We start from the raw sequence: 16,475 nt of genomic DNA, 5'->3' as shown, positions 1-16,475 counted from the left end.
TCAGAGGGGACCTGAGGCAGCAGAACGACACACCAGCTTCTCTGCCCCAGCAGCCATTTATTGGCCTGCTCTCAGATCACAGCTCAGGTGGGGGCAGCCAGATCCCCGCGCTCAAACTGGTCCTCGCTCTCTTCTTAGACCGAGCTGGGCAGCGCAGCCCAGGGGAGAGGCCTCGACCTCCGAGCCCTCCAGGCTGACAATTTGGGGTCACCGGACACAAGCTGCCCCTGCGGGTAGGGAAACAGTTCCGACCGTGGGCAAGCACACGGTGTCCCAGGAACAGGTGCCGGTCACATGTTGGCTCGTTCCCGCTGCAGTCTAGAGTTGTAGGCGCGAGACACGGTGTTCCAGGCATCCATGTAGCGGTCCATGCACATGGCGATGCATTTCTGCAGTGGAGGAGACTCCAGCTTGAGTTAGGGTCACACGACCCGGAATTAATCACCCACTAGAACTACAAGTACACATGCGCAGAAGCCTTTGTTCTCACTCCCGCGCACGCGCAGAACTCCTCACCAGGCTGCGGCTCCGGGTTGCGCACGCGCAAAGTCCCTCACTCCCTGCAGTTTGTGACCCCGCGCCCCTCACCATCCCGCCGTTCCCGGGGAGTCTCACCTGCTCCGAGTTATCCAAGGAGCCCCCGGGCTTCCCGATGCACTTCCGGAAACATTTGTCCGTCATCCTCTGTGGACACACGCGAGGCCTCAGCAGGGACCCACCCGGGGGGAACCCATCACCAATCCCGGCGCGCCCCGCACCTGCAGCAGTTCCTGCGCATTGGCCACGGCGATCTGCACTTTCACCTGCTCCATGATGACCCCTGGGTCCAGCTTCCCGCTGCCCGAGCCGCCGAAGTCCGAACCGAATCCGCTGTCCATGGCTGCGCAGTCAACCGGGCCGCGGCCGCGCGCGCCGACCCGCAAGCGCCGGAAGCCGGGGCACCACGGGAAACGGAGGCCGCGTCGGTTCCCATAAGGCTGCGCGCGACGTCACCAGTCCCATAGGAAGCTGTGGTCCGAGTCACTATGGAAACGAACCAAACTACATCTCCCACAATTCCGAGCGCGTCCCGACAAGCGATCGTCCGCGGTGCTGTGGTAAAGTTCAAACTACAGTTCCCACGAGACTTTGCGCGCCGTCCCTAGGAAAAACCCAGAATGTCCATTGGGATATCACGGATAATGAAACCTACACTACAACTCCCAAAAAGCTGTATATTTTCTTGCAGGCGCAAAATGACTTTATCCGGTCACCGCCGCACATGTGCACGTGTCGCCCAAGCATCGCACTATTACATGAAATCCTCGCAGGCGCTTGGCGCTGTGGGGGCCAGAAAAATCAACTCAAAGGCTGTGGTTAAAATCAAAATTTTTATTTGAGTGTACAAAAGGTTCCAGTCGTAAAATGGATATTACAAATGATAGGAGGGGGAAGAAAAAGGCGAAACACACGTTTGGCATGCATCTTAGAAAAGAAACAGAACCTGTAAAGCTGAGCGATGTGCGTAGTGCAGGCTGCTCCCCAGCCGCAGTGCCACCCCTGTAACCGCCTTGCCTGCTGGCACCAATACAGGACCCCTGTGGGGTTGAGGGTTACTCCAGCCCCGCTCGCAAACAGATGGGAGACAGCTCCAGCCGGGTGCACCAGAGGGCACCTGCCCTGTGGGCAGGTACAGCTGCGTGGAGACTGCAGCCTGCCCACACTCCTGAAACCAACTAGACACACAGTCCAGATCCGACACGTGTCACTTAAGGAAAACGGAGCTATCTTGTGAGGGGTCGGTGGCAGTGGTGGCATCCTGTGGCCTAGAGATCTTGCCTTCGGGAGTCTGGGCCTGAACTACTACCTGTTGTGCCAGCAGACAGACAACACCCCCCTCCATACACTCCCCGCGGCTCAGTCAAGGAAGCTGAATGTCAGGTGATCTCCATTCCTGGCAGCCTTGGGCCTGAAACCCCCCAGAGCAGCCAGCGTCCCAATGAGCTGCATTACTAATGTAAAAAAATAAATATCCGTTAAAAAAATACCGTGTGTCTGTGATGGGGAGGTGAAGGTGACAGGTGACAGCTGGCACCAGGAGCTTGTGGAACTATGTTCTACCACAGCGAGCGTCCAGGCCAAGCCAGCAGGGTGGGGGCACAGAGGGGCCATGCAGTGTGTATACACATGGGACTATGAACACAGCTGGTCTGGCCACACTCGTGTGAGTAGACACTGGCTGGGGCATCCATAATCTGTCTGTCCCCTTCAGTCTACTGGAGTGGCAATCCTGTGTGGATTTCCTCCTTGGTCCTCACCTTTAGAAGGGACCCGATGCCCTGAGGCTGGCTCAGGGCAGAGCTGGAGCCCCTCTGACCAACCCCAGGAGTAGAGGGGCTGCCCTGTGTCTGAAGAGCAACCGCGTCCTGATAGGCTGCTGGTGATCACCACAGCCCTCTGCAACCTGATTTGATTTGATTTGATTTAAAAAGCTTCAAAGAAAACTCAACTAGTAAATCAATCACTGCAGCGTCACGAGGTCCACCCTGAACAGGCAGCCATGCTCCTGACCCCCCCCCCCCCCACCGCATCGGCCACAGGCCCAAGGCCCTCACAGCCTGTAGGTTCCTGACCCAGGCCTCTATGTCAACCAGGGGACACAGGAAGGGTGAAGCCTGCAGGGAAAGCCCCCCACATTCTCACGGCTGCTCAATAGTCATCTAGAAATGGACCAAGGACTATGAGAGCTGACTATAAAAAATAATTTCAGGGACTTTTGTGGGGACCTTGGTGACAGTGGGGCAGGTCTCACATCAGCCGGCAACCCCTCGAGGTAGTTCTTGGGTCCCCCTGCAAAGATGAGGGCTGAAGTTAGGCAGCCTGCTCCCAAGCAAGCAGACAGGTCCCCACACGCTTTGTCCCCAGCTGAGGAGAGGGTGCTCTGGCTGTCTGAGGCAGGACTGTGGGACCCGGACCTGAAGCCCCACTAGGTGTGATGTCGCATGCTATACCTGCTGGTGGAAAAGGTCCTCCTCACCGAATTCCGCCTCCTCTTCCTCCTCCTCCCCGTTCTCGCTCACCTCAACGGATGCCTGCTTCATGGCCTGCACAGCCACCTCCTACACAAAAGGGTCGCCAGTGTGCTGGATACCCCCGCTACCCCAGGCTCCAGCTCAGTCACAGCTGCCATGAGGGAAAGGAAATGCCGGGACCCGAGCTCACCCCGCCATGTTCATACCTCTCCTTCTGCGTTGACCAGCACAGTGCGGAAGCTCTCCCCAGAGCCCCAGCTGCTCTGGCTTTTCCACACAAGGGTTGATGGGGGACTGTGGGCGACCCCTGAGCCAGCTGCCCACACCTGAAGACCCAAGATGGCCCTTGTCAGACACCTCAGGGCCTGGGCCAGCCAATGGCTGTCCACAATGAAGCCCTTCAGTGGGTTTGTCCCTGCAGGAGGGCCCCAGGACGTGGACAGAGAGACAGGCTCACAGTGGCCCAGACACTCGGCTGCAGAGCCACTCTGCAATCCCAAGTACCTTGGGGCCCAGATGTTCCACCCTGAACTGAACTGCCAGGCCTCAGACACAGGATACCATGTGGACAGTAAGACACCTGAGGGGTGTGGCAGTCATACACGGCAGCTAGTGGCCACCGGGCTGGTCTCCGAACAGGCAGAGTCCACACAATGCCTCCCACCTTGGGACTCAGTGCTGGGAACCCCCAAGCCCCAGATTCCATGGCACCTACCGTGACTGTCTGGCCAGCCCGCAAGACGTACTTGGGCGTGAACTTGTAGGCGATGTCTTCACCCTCCAGGACCTGTCTCTTGATCCTCCAGTTCCCTAAAGACTGGTCCTGAAACCCAGGCATGCTCTTGACCCCCGCCTCCGGGATGGGAGCGTGGGCCCTAGCCACCCAGCCCCTCACTCACCTTGTCCGAGGAGTTCTTGAGTCGCACGAACCTGCCCTCCAGGTCCACCTCGTCGATGCTCACGACACCTGAGACCGCGGCCTGTTGTGCGAGGCGGGAGCCACTGCCCACGCCCATGCCTGAGACCGAGCCTGAGGCACTGCTGCGTGAACCTTGGGTGTCCTCAGTTTCCAGGCGTCGGCGCTTGCCCCGGCCCCGCCCCACGGACATGCCAACCCCGCTGCTGCTGCTTGAGGTGGCCTGAGAGATGGTGACCCGGGAAGACGGACTAGGGGACAGCTTCAGTCTGCAGGGAGGGAAGGCCCGGCCTCAGGAGTCCCGCCCACTTCCAGGCCTCAACCACCAGCCCCTCTAGACCCGCCCCCAGTTTTCAGGAACTCCACCCACTCTCCTGGGTCCTCCCCTCATCTCCAGGCCCCTGGCCCCGCCTACCTCTCCTCCTCGCCCTCCAGCAGCTTGCGGTAGGCGCTGATCTCCATGTCCAGGGCCAGCTTGATGTCCAGCAGCTCCTGGTACTCAGCCAGCTGCTGCTGCATGGCGTTGCGCACCTCCGTCATCTCCTGCTCCTTGGCGTCCAGCATCTTGCGGAACTTGTCGCGCTCCCCAGCCACGGCCTCCTCCAGCTCGCGGATACGGTCCTCTGCAGCGCTGGCCTGGGGAGGGTGTGGCAGGGTCAGTGTGGCCTCTGCAGTCTCAGATGTGAGGGGCCAGAAGGGTGGGTGGAGGGGCGGGATGGGCAGGATGGGGGGAGGACTAGAGTCATGGAGTCACAGAGGCCAGGGAGAGGCCTTGGTGGGGCAGGGCTAGGTTCCATCACCTTCTTTTGGAGGCCTGAGAGCTGGTAGCTGAGGGATTCCATGCGCATGCGGGCTTCCTTGAGCTCCTCACGGGCGGCACTGGCCGCCTTGTCATTCTGGTCAGAGCTCAGCTTGGCATTGTCCAGCTGGAGAAGTTGGGGAGTATGAGCACAGGTGGCAGGGAATCGGGCTCCCCTTTCCCCTCCTCCATGGCTGCACCTTGGCCTGGTACGTCTGCTCCAGCTCTAGCCGATACAACCGCACTTGCTCATCATGCTGGCTGCGCAGCTCCTCCAGGGCCTGCGCCATCTTGAAGTCATACTCCTGCTGCCGGCTGCTGTCCACTTCCACCAGGCGCCTCTCATGCCTCCGTCGGGTCTCCCGCACCTCCTAGGAGCAGAAAGGCAGTGACCCAGCTGTGCCAGGCTGCAACTCCAGGTGGCCTCCTGGCCACTTGTTCACCAATGATCAAGCGTGTGGATGCCCCAGCCACGATGGACAACAGCCTGGGCTGTGAACACACTGGAAGAGTGTACGGGCACGAACAGGAGCGAGGCTCTGATAACACGAAGGAACCCTGATGAAACGGGACATGCTGAGAGAGAACCGAGCATGAAAGGTCAAGAGATCCCAGCACTCGCGAGCCAAAGACAAGATATGGCTGCAACCTCAGTGCCAGCCTGGGCCCATAGTCATAGGCAGATCCTATCTTAAAAATTTTTAAAGAATGCCAGGAGCTGGGCGGTGATGGTGCACGCCTTTAATCCCAGCACTCAAGGAGGCAGAGGCAGGCGGACCTCCAGGAGTTCCAGGCCAGCCTGGTCTATAGAGTGAGTTCCAGGACGGACTCTAAAGCTACAGAGAAACCCTGTCTTGCAAAACAAAAAGAGTTCCAAGCCAGCCTGGTCTACACGCTAAGTTTCAGAATAGCCAGGGCTATATAGTGAGACCCTGCCTCCAAACGATAACAAGACATCTAAGATAGCCACTGACAGAGCCTACCCAGGTGCCTGGAGTTCCAGATCCAGCTGGAAGCAGACAGCCCCGGACAGAAGGACGGTGGGGAGGAGTGGCCGTGACAGCAGCGTCCACAGGAAGACGGCGAGTGTGGGAAGGTGGGGATCAGCGTGGGAAGGTGGGGATCAACTCGGGTGGAGCTGTTTTGTTTCTCGTTATTTTTTTTATTTTTTATTTGAGACAGGGCCCTGGCTATCCTGGAACTCACAGAGATCTGTCTGCCTTTGCCTCCCAATTACTGGGATTAAAGGTGTGCACCACCACTGCCTGGCTAGATCTTAGTTTCCCTAAGATCTAGAATGAAGTGGCCTACCACAGGCTTCTCGGGACAGAACACATACTTTCCTGGTGCCCCGAACAGCTGCTCGAGAGGCGGCTCCTGGCTGTGCACCCCTCATCTGCCTTCTTGCAGGGACCTGGAGGTGGCTCTTCCAAGTCCTGGGAGCCCCTAGGGCTCCTTCTGAGAGTGCCTTCCCAGGGGTCCTCGCAAGCCCCCTCAGGCTCTGCCTCACGTACCCCCTCAGTGGTCTTGGGTTGAGCTCCCTCCCACAGCCCTCCACAGTCTCCTTCAAAGGCCTGGCTGCCATCAGCCAGTTCCTTTTAGGGCCATCTGCAGGCTGGGTCTGCCTCCTGGGTCTCGTCACAGGGCCGTGGTCTGTGAACACCCTCGGAGGTGCCTCTCCAGCGCCCCTCATGGGTTTATATTCTCAGACAGGACTCTCCCCAGAACCAGTTCTCCACAATCAAGTCCTTCACAGGTCTCTTCGTGGGTTTCTTCCCGAGGTCAGGGTCCCTCGTGGGTCCCTCGCAGGGCTCTACACTGAGGCTCACATGGCCTCCGGGGATGGCAGGGCAGCGGCCCCTCTGGTTGGCCCTGGCTAGAACTGCCTGTGGCCCCACAACTCCACAGGCAGGGGCCGGGGACACTGCTCTGGGCTGTGATGGCACAATGGGCTGCATCTCTCCCTGGGAGCCTGTGGGGCAGAGCTGCATCTAGGCTTGGTCACTCCAACCATGCTCAGCACCCCAAAGTGCTAGAGGGTTAGGGGGAGACCCCAAGGTTGGCTGAATGAGGCCTCCATAAATCAAGGTCACTTCCTGTTCCCCAGACCTGGGATGGTGACCTTAAGTAGACAGGCTAAGTTAAGGTTCTTTTGACATTGATTTTTATGAAGTGTGTATTTGTGGGGCTGTTATTGTGCCAGGATACAGCTATGGGGATCAGAGGACAATCTGTGGGGTCAGTTTTCTTCTACTATGTGGTTTCCGGGGCTTCAGCTGAGGTTGTGAGTCTTGGCAGCATACGCCTTTAACCACTGAGCCATCTTGCTGACCCACTTTAAGCTGGACTTGGTCTGTTTAGTCTTTCAAGAGCCCCGCTGTCCTGGAACTCCCTGTGTAGACCAGTAGATCTGCATGCCTCTGCCCTCATGCTGGGACTAAAGACATGCATCACTGTACCCAACTAAGTTTCACATTTTTGATATGAGATTCCCGATGACTCAGACGGCCTGGAAATCCAGTGACAGATGTCAAGAGAGACCCAGGGCTGGCAAGATGGCTCCTCAGGTGAAGGTGGCTGCTCCAAGTCTGAAGGCCTGAGTTATTCTGGCTACATGAGCCCTCCTCCCACCCCAGAGGAAGAGGGAATCAGTAAGAAGCTGCAGGGGACAGCAGCAGACAGGAAGCGTGGGGCAGACGTGCTCACCTCCTCGAACACGCTCCTGCTAAAGCCCAGTTCCTCCTGCAGGCTTTGGCAGCGGTTCTCCAGGTCCACACGCATCAGCGTTTCCTTCTCCAGCTGCTTCTTGGCCACGGCGTGACCATCCTCTGCCTGGGAGACACAGGGCAGCGAGCTGAGGGGACGGCCACCTGGCTCTGCTGCCGCCTGGGCTTCTCCATGTCAAACAGGAAGCATGACATCGGCATCACCAGACCCACCTTCGCTAGCTGTGCTCGGAGCTCAGCTACATCGGTCTCCAGCCCATGTTTGTCACTGAGGGCTGAAGCCAGTTCTGCCTCGCTACGGTGGAACAGGGACTCCAGGTCCTTCACGCGGCCCTGGGCCACCGTGAGTTCACCTTCCCGCTTCTTGGCACTGAAAGGAGGGTGAGCGGTCAGAAGCTCCAGGGAGGACAAGCGTATAACATCACCATGGTCCCTGTCAGTTACTACAGGCGGACTGGGAGACTGAGGCAGGAGGATGGCTTCAAGTTTGAGACCATCCTGGTCTACAGAGTGTGACCTTGTCTCAAAAACAACAAAACTAGCAAACTCAAACCAAACCCAACCCTACAGAAGCACTGGCCACAGTGGGCTACACCAGCCGTGTTTGTCAGGGCTGAAGGTGCCCACACCTTGCCGCCCACACCTTGCCTAGCTGCCTGCAGAAGTGCAGCACCCAGAAGCCAGCTCTGGGTGGGGCCCAGGAAGCCACTTAGCCATAGAACACTGGCTGCAATTCATCCTTGCGCCACCGTCCTGGGTGAACCTCCAGTCCCTGGTATGGAGTGCCAGGGGCTGCCGGGCACAGGGAAGAGGAGGGCTTCTGGTGAGGGTCACACTTGGGACCCCAGGGGACAATCACGCAGGCTGAGAGCAGTGAGGCTTGAGCCTGCTGTCCCTGGAGCAGCATGTCTGCGAAGGCACAAAAGCCTCAGAGGGGTTTCACGCTTTACTGAGGCACCCAGTCTGAAAACGCGTGTGCCCATGCCAGGCCATCTGCAGCAGCTCCAGGCTGGTGGACATGGGGCTCCATTTTGACCCTGCAGTCATCCCATCCCTGGCCACTGTGGGCCAGGTCTACTGGGACCTGTGTACCCGAGGCATGACCACTTGACCTTTCTAGTGTCCTCTGATGTGTTTCTCATGTTTAATGTGTGTGCACTGGGGGTCCTTCCTCAGTCGCTCCCCGCATTCCTGGTGGAGGCAGGTTCAGCCGTCTCCCCAGTGCTGGCATCGCCGGTGGGTTGTGAGGATCCAGACTCACCCTACTCCTGCAGGACAAACACCTCACCCACCTCTTCCTGGCTTCGTCCAGTTCAGCCTGCAGCTTCCCCATTTCAATCTGCAGCCGTGCACGCTCCCGGGCTGTCTCATCCAGCACGCGCCGGGCGTCAGCCAGCTCCGACTCATACAGGGCTTTGATGCCACTCACCTGTGGAGACAGGGCGGGGGGTGACAGTGGAGACAGAACTGCCCTTGTCCACCCTATGTCATCACCTTACATATTCAGAGGAGTCTGGGCTCTTTCTGGAAGGAGTCACCTTCCCTTCTCCTTAGCTTTGCTTATCAGGATGGCAAGGACAGGCCACGGGCCCTTAAGTTTGGATGGGAACATCTGCCAAAGCTAGCTAGCCCACTGGGCACCATCTGCTCGGGGCCAAGTGCGGGACAACCCTGCCCTCACTCGGGTCAGCAGGCACGCGGCACCCCGTGACCCAGGCTAGAATTCCTGGTTGAATGTGTTCTCTTTGCCCTAATGGCCCAGTTCTGAGATGACAGGTGCCCAGTGCCAGGCAGGCACTTTCCCCACTGAGCACAATGCCACAACCGTGGCCTCTTTAGTGCTGATCATTTCACATGTGGTCACAGGGAGCCTTCCTGGGACTCTGCAGGGTCACACTCACTCCTGTCCCTATTATGGCAATTTTGGAGCCCCTGAATCTGCCTTCTATCCATCAGCACCAGGCCTTCGGTACCTGCATCCCACCCCATGAGGACAGAGGCTGGGAGATGAAGGCCCTCCAGCTGTCCACACAAACATCCGCAGGGGTCACCCCCCACATCCGCAGGGGTCAGCCCCCTCACCCATCTGCAGGGGTCACCCCCTCACTCATCCGCAGGGGTCACCCCCCACATCCACAGGGGTCACCCCCTCACCCATCTGCAGGGGTCACCCCCCTTCACCCATCTGCAGGGGTCACCCCCCTTCACCCATCCGCAGGGGTCACCTCCCTCACCCATCCGCAGGGGTCCCCCCTCTCACCCATCCATATGAGTCACCCCCTCACCCATCCGCAGGGGTCACCCACCCACATCCCTAGTAAGGGCTCTTTGGGGGGCCTCTCCACTGACCCCGCTGTGAAGACGGTTGCCTTCACAAGCCACCCAGAGCTGCCCAGGACACACCAGGAGGTCTCAAGAGTCGGATTTCTCCCTGGCCCTCCTCCCTCCTATTGTACTATGAGCTTAGTGTGTTTAACAACACGTGGGGACAGACGGCAGGGAGGATGTAAGAGGGACAAGCAGGTCAGGAGGGACCTCCCGTGACCCCAGCATCACAGGGCCTCCCAAGGCAGCCAAGGTCACTGCCTGACCCAGCACCACACTTCCCATGGAAATCCGTACACCGTGCACAGTGCCACCAGCCCCGACACTAGGGGGCAGCCCAGCGTCCCCAGCACTCAGGCAAAGGACAGCACAAGCTACCAGTGGTCCATTAGCTGGACTATCACCAACCCTGACGTGACAGTTGGGGAACCCTGAGCGATCCAGAGACGGCCAGGTGGAGGCAGGACTCAGGGCACCAAGCACAACGGGATGCACGTGTTGTGCATGTGATCCTATGGCGGCCCCTGCCCTGTACTCTGAACTGGCCAGGAGCACTTTACAGACATCGGGTAAAGTCTGCCACTCGGGCCAGGGTGAGGAGGGTGTGGGCGTAATAAAATGCACCCTCTCTTCTGGGCTGTGCCTGCCACCTCCCCTCACCCCAGAACGGATAGGCAGAGCCTAGTGTGAGGAGTGCCCTTGAAGGAGACAGCTTGAGACGTGACCCTACTGCACCCCAACACCCCAAATCAACTTCAGGCCAAAGCCAAGTCTTCCAGCCCAGATAAATCTTCCATCTTCACAAGTGTGCACTCCAGCGTTTTCTGTGACGAATGCAGGTGCAGAGGTGTTATAGACAACACACACGCTCATGCACACACACACAGACATGCACACACACAGACATACATGCTCACACACACATACATGCTCACACACACTCATGCGCGTGCACACACAGACATGCACACACAGATATACATGCTCACACACACACTCATGCGTGTGCACACACAGACACGCACACACAGACATACATGCTCACACACACTCATGCGCGTGCACACATACACACACACACAGACATACATGCTCACACACACACACACACTCATGCGCATGCACACACAGACCTGCACACAGACATACATGCTCACACACACACACTCATGAGCACGCACACACAGATATGCACACACACAGACATACATGCACGCGCGCACACACACACAGACATGCGACCCTAAACCCCGCCTACTGCCAGGTCCCGTCTTACAAGGTGCGCACTCGCTAGGCTTCCAGGGGAGCAGAATACAACAGCTCCATGAAGCTAGCACCGGAGGTGACCACTGGGCTGGGCTGCCACACATGTCAAAGGAGCAATGGGTGGGGTGAGGTGACAACGATGCACGCTTCAGGGGCTGAGGCAGGAGGATTAGTTCACACCCACAGACGCCTGTGTGCCAGCTGAAATCCTGCTGGCTCCTGGAAGGGCTCTGGGGCAGAAAGGACGCTGGGGAATCGGGTGAAAGCATGAAACACAGGCCTGCTCCACGCCTTGTTCCACTTGGACCCCATGGGTGGGCCAGCCTGGTCTCCTCTAGGCCTGCGACCCTTGTTGAGCCTACTACCTATCTAAGATGACTTCTGCATTTGTATTTTTTATTTTTGAGACAAAGTTTCTCTGTGTAGCCCCAGCTGTCCTGGAGCTCACTATGTAGACCAGGGTGGCCTTGAACTCACAGAGCTCTGCCTGCTTCTGCCTCCTGAGAGCTGGGATTAAAGGCAATTTCTAGATCTGGAAGCATCTGAACAGGGCTGGGGCGTGTGGCCTAACCTGATAGCATTCTCAACAAAGCTTTACTGGCACATGGGTCAACTGCATATGTGGTGTTATCTCAGGTGGGTGTGGCTCAGCAACACTGCCTCCCACCGGTGGCTGCTCAGCCAGAGGCCACATGCCCTGTAGAGCAGGAAGACTGGGCCTGTGGGGACTCTGCAGTGCCCAGCCACGGACTCCTGACACACAACACACATCTGCCACCGCCTTGGTGCCCTTGACTGGAGAGCATGGCCCCTCCAGGGCTCCCTGTCTCCAAGACACACTAGCCCAGCAACAGGACACCGGGCAGGAAGTCAGCGAGGTTGGGTTTCCTTGTGGGGAACTTTATACCCCAGCCTCCAGAGGCTACGGTGCAGCCTCCCTGCATTCTCCTCCTTCAACCTTTCTCCAAGCACCGCCTCCCTGGACAGCCAGCTCAGTGTCCCCCACCCACCCACCACAGCACTGTCCACAGCCCCACAGACACCAATGTCGCCACACGTGGCCCCAGTTCTGGATAAGAGGGAATGGAAGGCAAGAGCCTGCGTAGCCTAAGTGCGGCAGGAAGGCCAAGGCCACCTCATGCCCAGAGGCAGCGGCTACCAGCCCTCTGTGGCACCTTCAAAAGCCTTCCTCATGTGCCCGCCATTCCCCCCATCTCAGCTGCAACAGGATGGCAGACGACCCGCACCTGCCCCGCCAGGCACGCCCACTAAGTGCCAGTGTGTCTCCCAACCACAGCTGTCCCTGCCCTTGCCAAGCTGCCCGGAAGACAACCCTGACAGGTGGGCCTGCACTGCCTGGGTGGCATCCTTTGTAACCACTCCTCCCCCACTCCCTGTCCCCCGGCCACCCTGCCAGCTGACCTCAGGCTACACGACACAGTGAAACTAGGCAGGCTGGCTTCCAGAAGGGCAGTGTGCCTGACACTTGCTGCTACCACGCTGGCTCACACTTAAGTCCAAAATCAGCCCTGTGTTCCGACCATGCTTGCAAAACAGAGGAACTGAAGTGGCATGCTTGGACAGGTGGCATCCACTAGGGCGGGCACCGCACATGCTCGCAGATCCTGGCAGCTCCAGAGATCTGTGGGACAAACAGCCAGAGCTGGGGAGATGGCTCAGTGAGCAGCGTGTCTGCCACACAAGTCTGAGGACCAGCATTCCGATCCCCGGCACCAACATAAAAAGTCGGATGTGGGGGGCTGGAGAGATGGCTCAGAGGTTAAGAGCACTGCCTGCTCTTCCAAAGGTCCTGAGTTCAATTCCCAGCAACCACATGGTGGCTCACAACCATCTGTAATGGAGTCTGGTGCCCTCTGCTGGCCTGCAGGCATACACACAGACGGAATATTGTATACATAATAAATAATTTTTTTTTTTTTAAAAGTCAGATGTAGTGGCACAGGCTTCTAACCTCAGCAATGCAATAGGAGAAGCAGAAGGACGGCTGGGGCTTGCTGGATGGAGAGCCGAATAGCCGACAAGGCTGACCCAGCCAGCTCTAGGTCACTGAGCTGTGTTTAAAAACAAAACCAGGAGGCCGGGCGGTGGTGGCGCACGCCTTTAATCCCAGCACTCGGGAGGCAGAGGCAGGCGGATCTCTGAGTTCGAGGCCAGCCTGGTCTACAAGAGCTAGCTCCAGGACAGGCTCTAGAAACTACAGGGAAACCCTGTCTCGAAAAACCAAAAAAAAAAAAAAAAAGAAAAAAAAAAAAAAAAAACAAAACCAGGAAAAAGCCAGGTATACTGTCACTCGGGAGGCAGAGGCAGGAGGATCTCTGTGAGTTCCAGGACAGCCTGGGCTACAAAGAGAAATCCTGTTTCAAAGAACTAAAATAAGCAGATCTTCAAAAACCAAAAAAATGACTGAAGGAGACACCCAAAATTGACCTCTGGTCTCCACACACATACAACTGCACATGCACACGCACACACGCGCACATTAATCAACCATCCCAATCCTAGAATGCTGAGTGCTGTCCAGGCAGGTGACACTCCTAAAGGTGACCATGCTGCTGCTCCACAGCATAGACAACAAACCTCTAGGAGGGATCCACCCTGACCACGCCCCCAGGCCCTCAGGGAGGATTCTAGGCGGGGCTCCACTCTGACCACACCCCCAACCCCTCACTGGGGGATTCTAGGCGGGGCTCCACCCTGACCACAATCCTAGCCCCTTAAGAGCCACTAGAAGATAATATCTTAGGCTAGGGTCCTAACCCCAGGTCCAAGCACCAACCAGGGCTCCTGATGACACACCCTCCTGTCCCTTGAGTGAGTGAAGTCCTGGGGGTATCCAGAGTCCCCAAATACCTAGTAGATTTTATACATCTGGAGCCTACCTGGCAAACAGCACCCAAGCCCAAGCATCCTCGTTCTGGGAATCCTGTTAACTACTAAGACATGAGAATGTCTTCTCAGACCCTCACCACAGACTTTGGAGGGACACAGTGGTTCCTGTCCTACCCCAGTTATATGCTGAGTGCTGTTATATCCTGACCAGCTGGGACCCATCCAAAGTTCTATGAGAACAGAGATCCCATGATTTGCCTGAAAGACACCCCAACAAGTCCCCTCACCCCCTCTTAGTGGACTTGAGTTTCCTACCCTACGCAAAGACAAGAGACCATCCCCATATCCATCCCCTCACCCCCAGAGGTGGGAGACATTTCACTGCTGAGGCAAATCCCCGTCCCCCCCATCATGCCCCCTCAGCCACTGGTTCCCATAATTCCCCTTGTAGTGACTTCAAATACCCTAGCAACTCGGAGTGGGTGGGTGGCTCACTCTGTGCCATTCATTGCTGGACCCTTCATCAGGAGCACCTCAAGACATCCTTGAACCCTGCAGTGGGTGGATCCCGCCCAGCCCCTAACCCTGTCCAGTGGTGACCCTGAGCAACAGCTCCATCACTCACCCGAACCCTAGATCCTAAGGGTTCCCCCAAAAGCCCCCCAACATGCAGTCCTCAGGGGTCTCCCAGAACTGCGCCTAATGTGCCCTTACCCAGTGGGTCCCCAAAAGTTTGAATTCCTCCGAAGGATGACCCCTGACCGACACTTCTTTTTCAGGGTCCTCATCAAAACTCCCTCCCAGGATCTCTTGGATGAAAGACTTCACTTAGTCTGCACCCCTCCTCAGGGGGCCCCAAATCTCACACTCCAATAAAGGATAGTTTTGCCTAGAGTGGAGTTGCCCATCAGAGGTTCCCAGACAATCTACAGCTGATTCCTTACTGGGGGTCCCCGAGACCTGTGAACCCCTCAGTTGTTGGAGTCTGACCCTAAGGGATTCTCAAAGCCCAAAGGCCCCCAGGACAGCCTCCAGTCAGCACTGACTTAGGGTCCCCAAGGGTCTCATATGCCCCTAATTCGTCTCTGCATATATATCTGGGGAGTCCTAGGAATCACCCAGGGTCCTTTAAACCTATGACCCTGGGTGGGTGGAGCTTTCCTGAGAAGGGTCCCCAAGGTCCTTGAGGCCACCTGCGGAGCATTCCCCTAAATCTCTTAACCCCTTATTGGGAGTCTTAGCTCAGTCTACACTTGTCCTTCGGGGTGCCCGGGGGGGGGGGGGGGAGAGGGGGGGGCAGGGATTAACTCCATCAGCACCTGTCCCAGAATGGATGGAGCTTCAGGGGGCGTGGACTAACTTTGTTTACACCTGTCTGTCACCTGTCCCTAATGTCCCTCAGTTGAGAGGGACTTGGACCCATCTGCACCCCATGCCCACCTCAGCCCCATACCCCACTCCCCCACCCCAGTGGGCATAGCTATGCTGTTTGCATTTGTTGCTGATTTCCTAGTGGGCGGGGCTTAACGGTCTGCACCAGTTCCTGGGAGGTCCCTTGGTGGGTGGGGCTTAGCTGTTTGCACCTGTAAGAGAGGCATCTCCATCCCAACTCCCGGTGGGCGGAGCTTGTTCCTGGGGTCTCTTGATGGACAGGCCTTAGCCCAATGCACTTGTCCCTAGGGTCCTCTGGTGGGCAAAGCTTGGGCGTCTGCACCTGCCCCAAGGATCTGCATTGGTCAAGACTCAGACATCTGGCCCTGGGCCTGAGGTCTCCGGCGAGCGGGGCTCAGCCCTACGCGTCCGTCCCTGGGGTCCTAAACGTCCGTCCCTGAGGTCTCTGGTGGGCGGGGCTCAGCCCTATGCACCCTGAGGTCCCCGGTGGGCGAGGCTCAGCCCTACGCGCACGTCCCTGGGGTCCCCGGTGGGCAGGGTTCAGCGCTCTGCACCTTGCCGCAGGGTCCTCATTGGGCAGGGCTCAGCTTATTGCACCTGTCACCGGAATCCGTCTGTCGGTGTCCCGCGTCCCCGGTGCAGACCCACGTACCTCGCGCGTGGTCACCTCCTCCTTCTCGGAGATCCGTAGCAGCAGCCGATCGTTCTCCAGCTCGAGAGCACGGACGCGGTCAATGTAGTGCGCCAGGCGGTCGTTGAGCTCGCGCAGTTCCTCCTTCTCCTGCAGCCGAGACAGGCGCGCGGGCGAAAGCGGCGTGGCGGGCCCTGCGCGGGGCGGCAGGGACGCCATGGCGGAGGCGGCGGCGCGCGGATCCCCTCGGCTGCCCCGGTGCGGCGCGCTCATTCAATCCGCACCGCGGAAGATGGCGCCGCTGCCCGCCGCGCGGGGTTCGCCGGGACTTGTAGTCTTCTCCCTGGCACGGAGCACGTTGGGAGAGGTAGTCCATGAGGCAACGTGCGAGGCATGCTAGGAGATGTAGTTTCCAGGGTCCGGCCGCCTCGCCTCCGGGTTCAGTCCCTTGCAGGGGATGGGTTCAGAGCTATGACTTCCACATGAGCGCGTGTAACACGCACACACAGAAATAAATAGTAAATTAAATAAATACAAAGTAATCAAACAAAAAGACAGC

General features: G+C 57.9%; 2 protein-coding genes across 3 annotated transcripts; both read right to left on the bottom strand.

Annotated features, from left to right (window-relative positions):
* Positions 1-37: 37 nt before the first annotated feature.
* On the bottom strand, positions 38-958 carry Timm13 (translocase of inner mitochondrial membrane 13). Its single transcript, XM_038312149.1, has 3 exons — positions 759-958; positions 616-684; positions 38-389 (listed from the first exon to the last, which is right to left on the bottom strand). Exons 1-3 carry the CDS (start codon positions 876-878, stop codon positions 291-293), a joined length of 288 nt encoding a protein of 95 aa, XP_038168077.1. The 5' UTR covers positions 879-958; the 3' UTR covers positions 38-290.
* A 398-nt stretch (positions 959-1,356) lies between these two features.
* Positions 1,357-16,204, bottom strand: Lmnb2 (lamin B2). 2 transcript variants are annotated; one of them, XM_038312136.2, is made up of 12 exons: positions 15,938-16,204; positions 8,745-8,881; positions 7,666-7,822; positions 7,433-7,558; positions 4,927-5,097; positions 4,728-4,853; positions 4,343-4,563; positions 3,911-4,196; positions 3,727-3,834; positions 3,218-3,337; positions 2,991-3,098; positions 1,357-2,829 (listed from the first exon to the last, which is right to left on the bottom strand). In XM_038312136.2, exons 1-12 carry the CDS (start codon positions 16,187-16,189, stop codon positions 2,788-2,790), a joined length of 1,854 nt encoding a protein of 617 aa, XP_038168064.1. In that variant the 5' UTR covers positions 16,190-16,204; the 3' UTR covers positions 1,357-2,787. The 2 variants fall into 2 exon arrangements, 1 of the variants encoding a protein (XP_038168064.1); XR_005283201.1 differs by lacking the exon at positions 1,357-2,829 and having other exon boundaries at positions 3,070-3,098; positions 3,218-3,834.
* Between the last annotated feature and the right edge of the window lie 271 nt (positions 16,205-16,475).

This window comes from Arvicola amphibius, chromosome 1 (genome assembly GCF_903992535.2).
Source record: "Arvicola amphibius chromosome 1, mArvAmp1.2, whole genome shotgun sequence".
Classification (NCBI taxonomy): domain Eukaryota; kingdom Metazoa; phylum Chordata; class Mammalia; order Rodentia; family Cricetidae; genus Arvicola; species Arvicola amphibius.
Note: the sequence above shows the minus strand (reverse complement) of the source record. Positions and strands in the feature narration are given on the sequence as shown.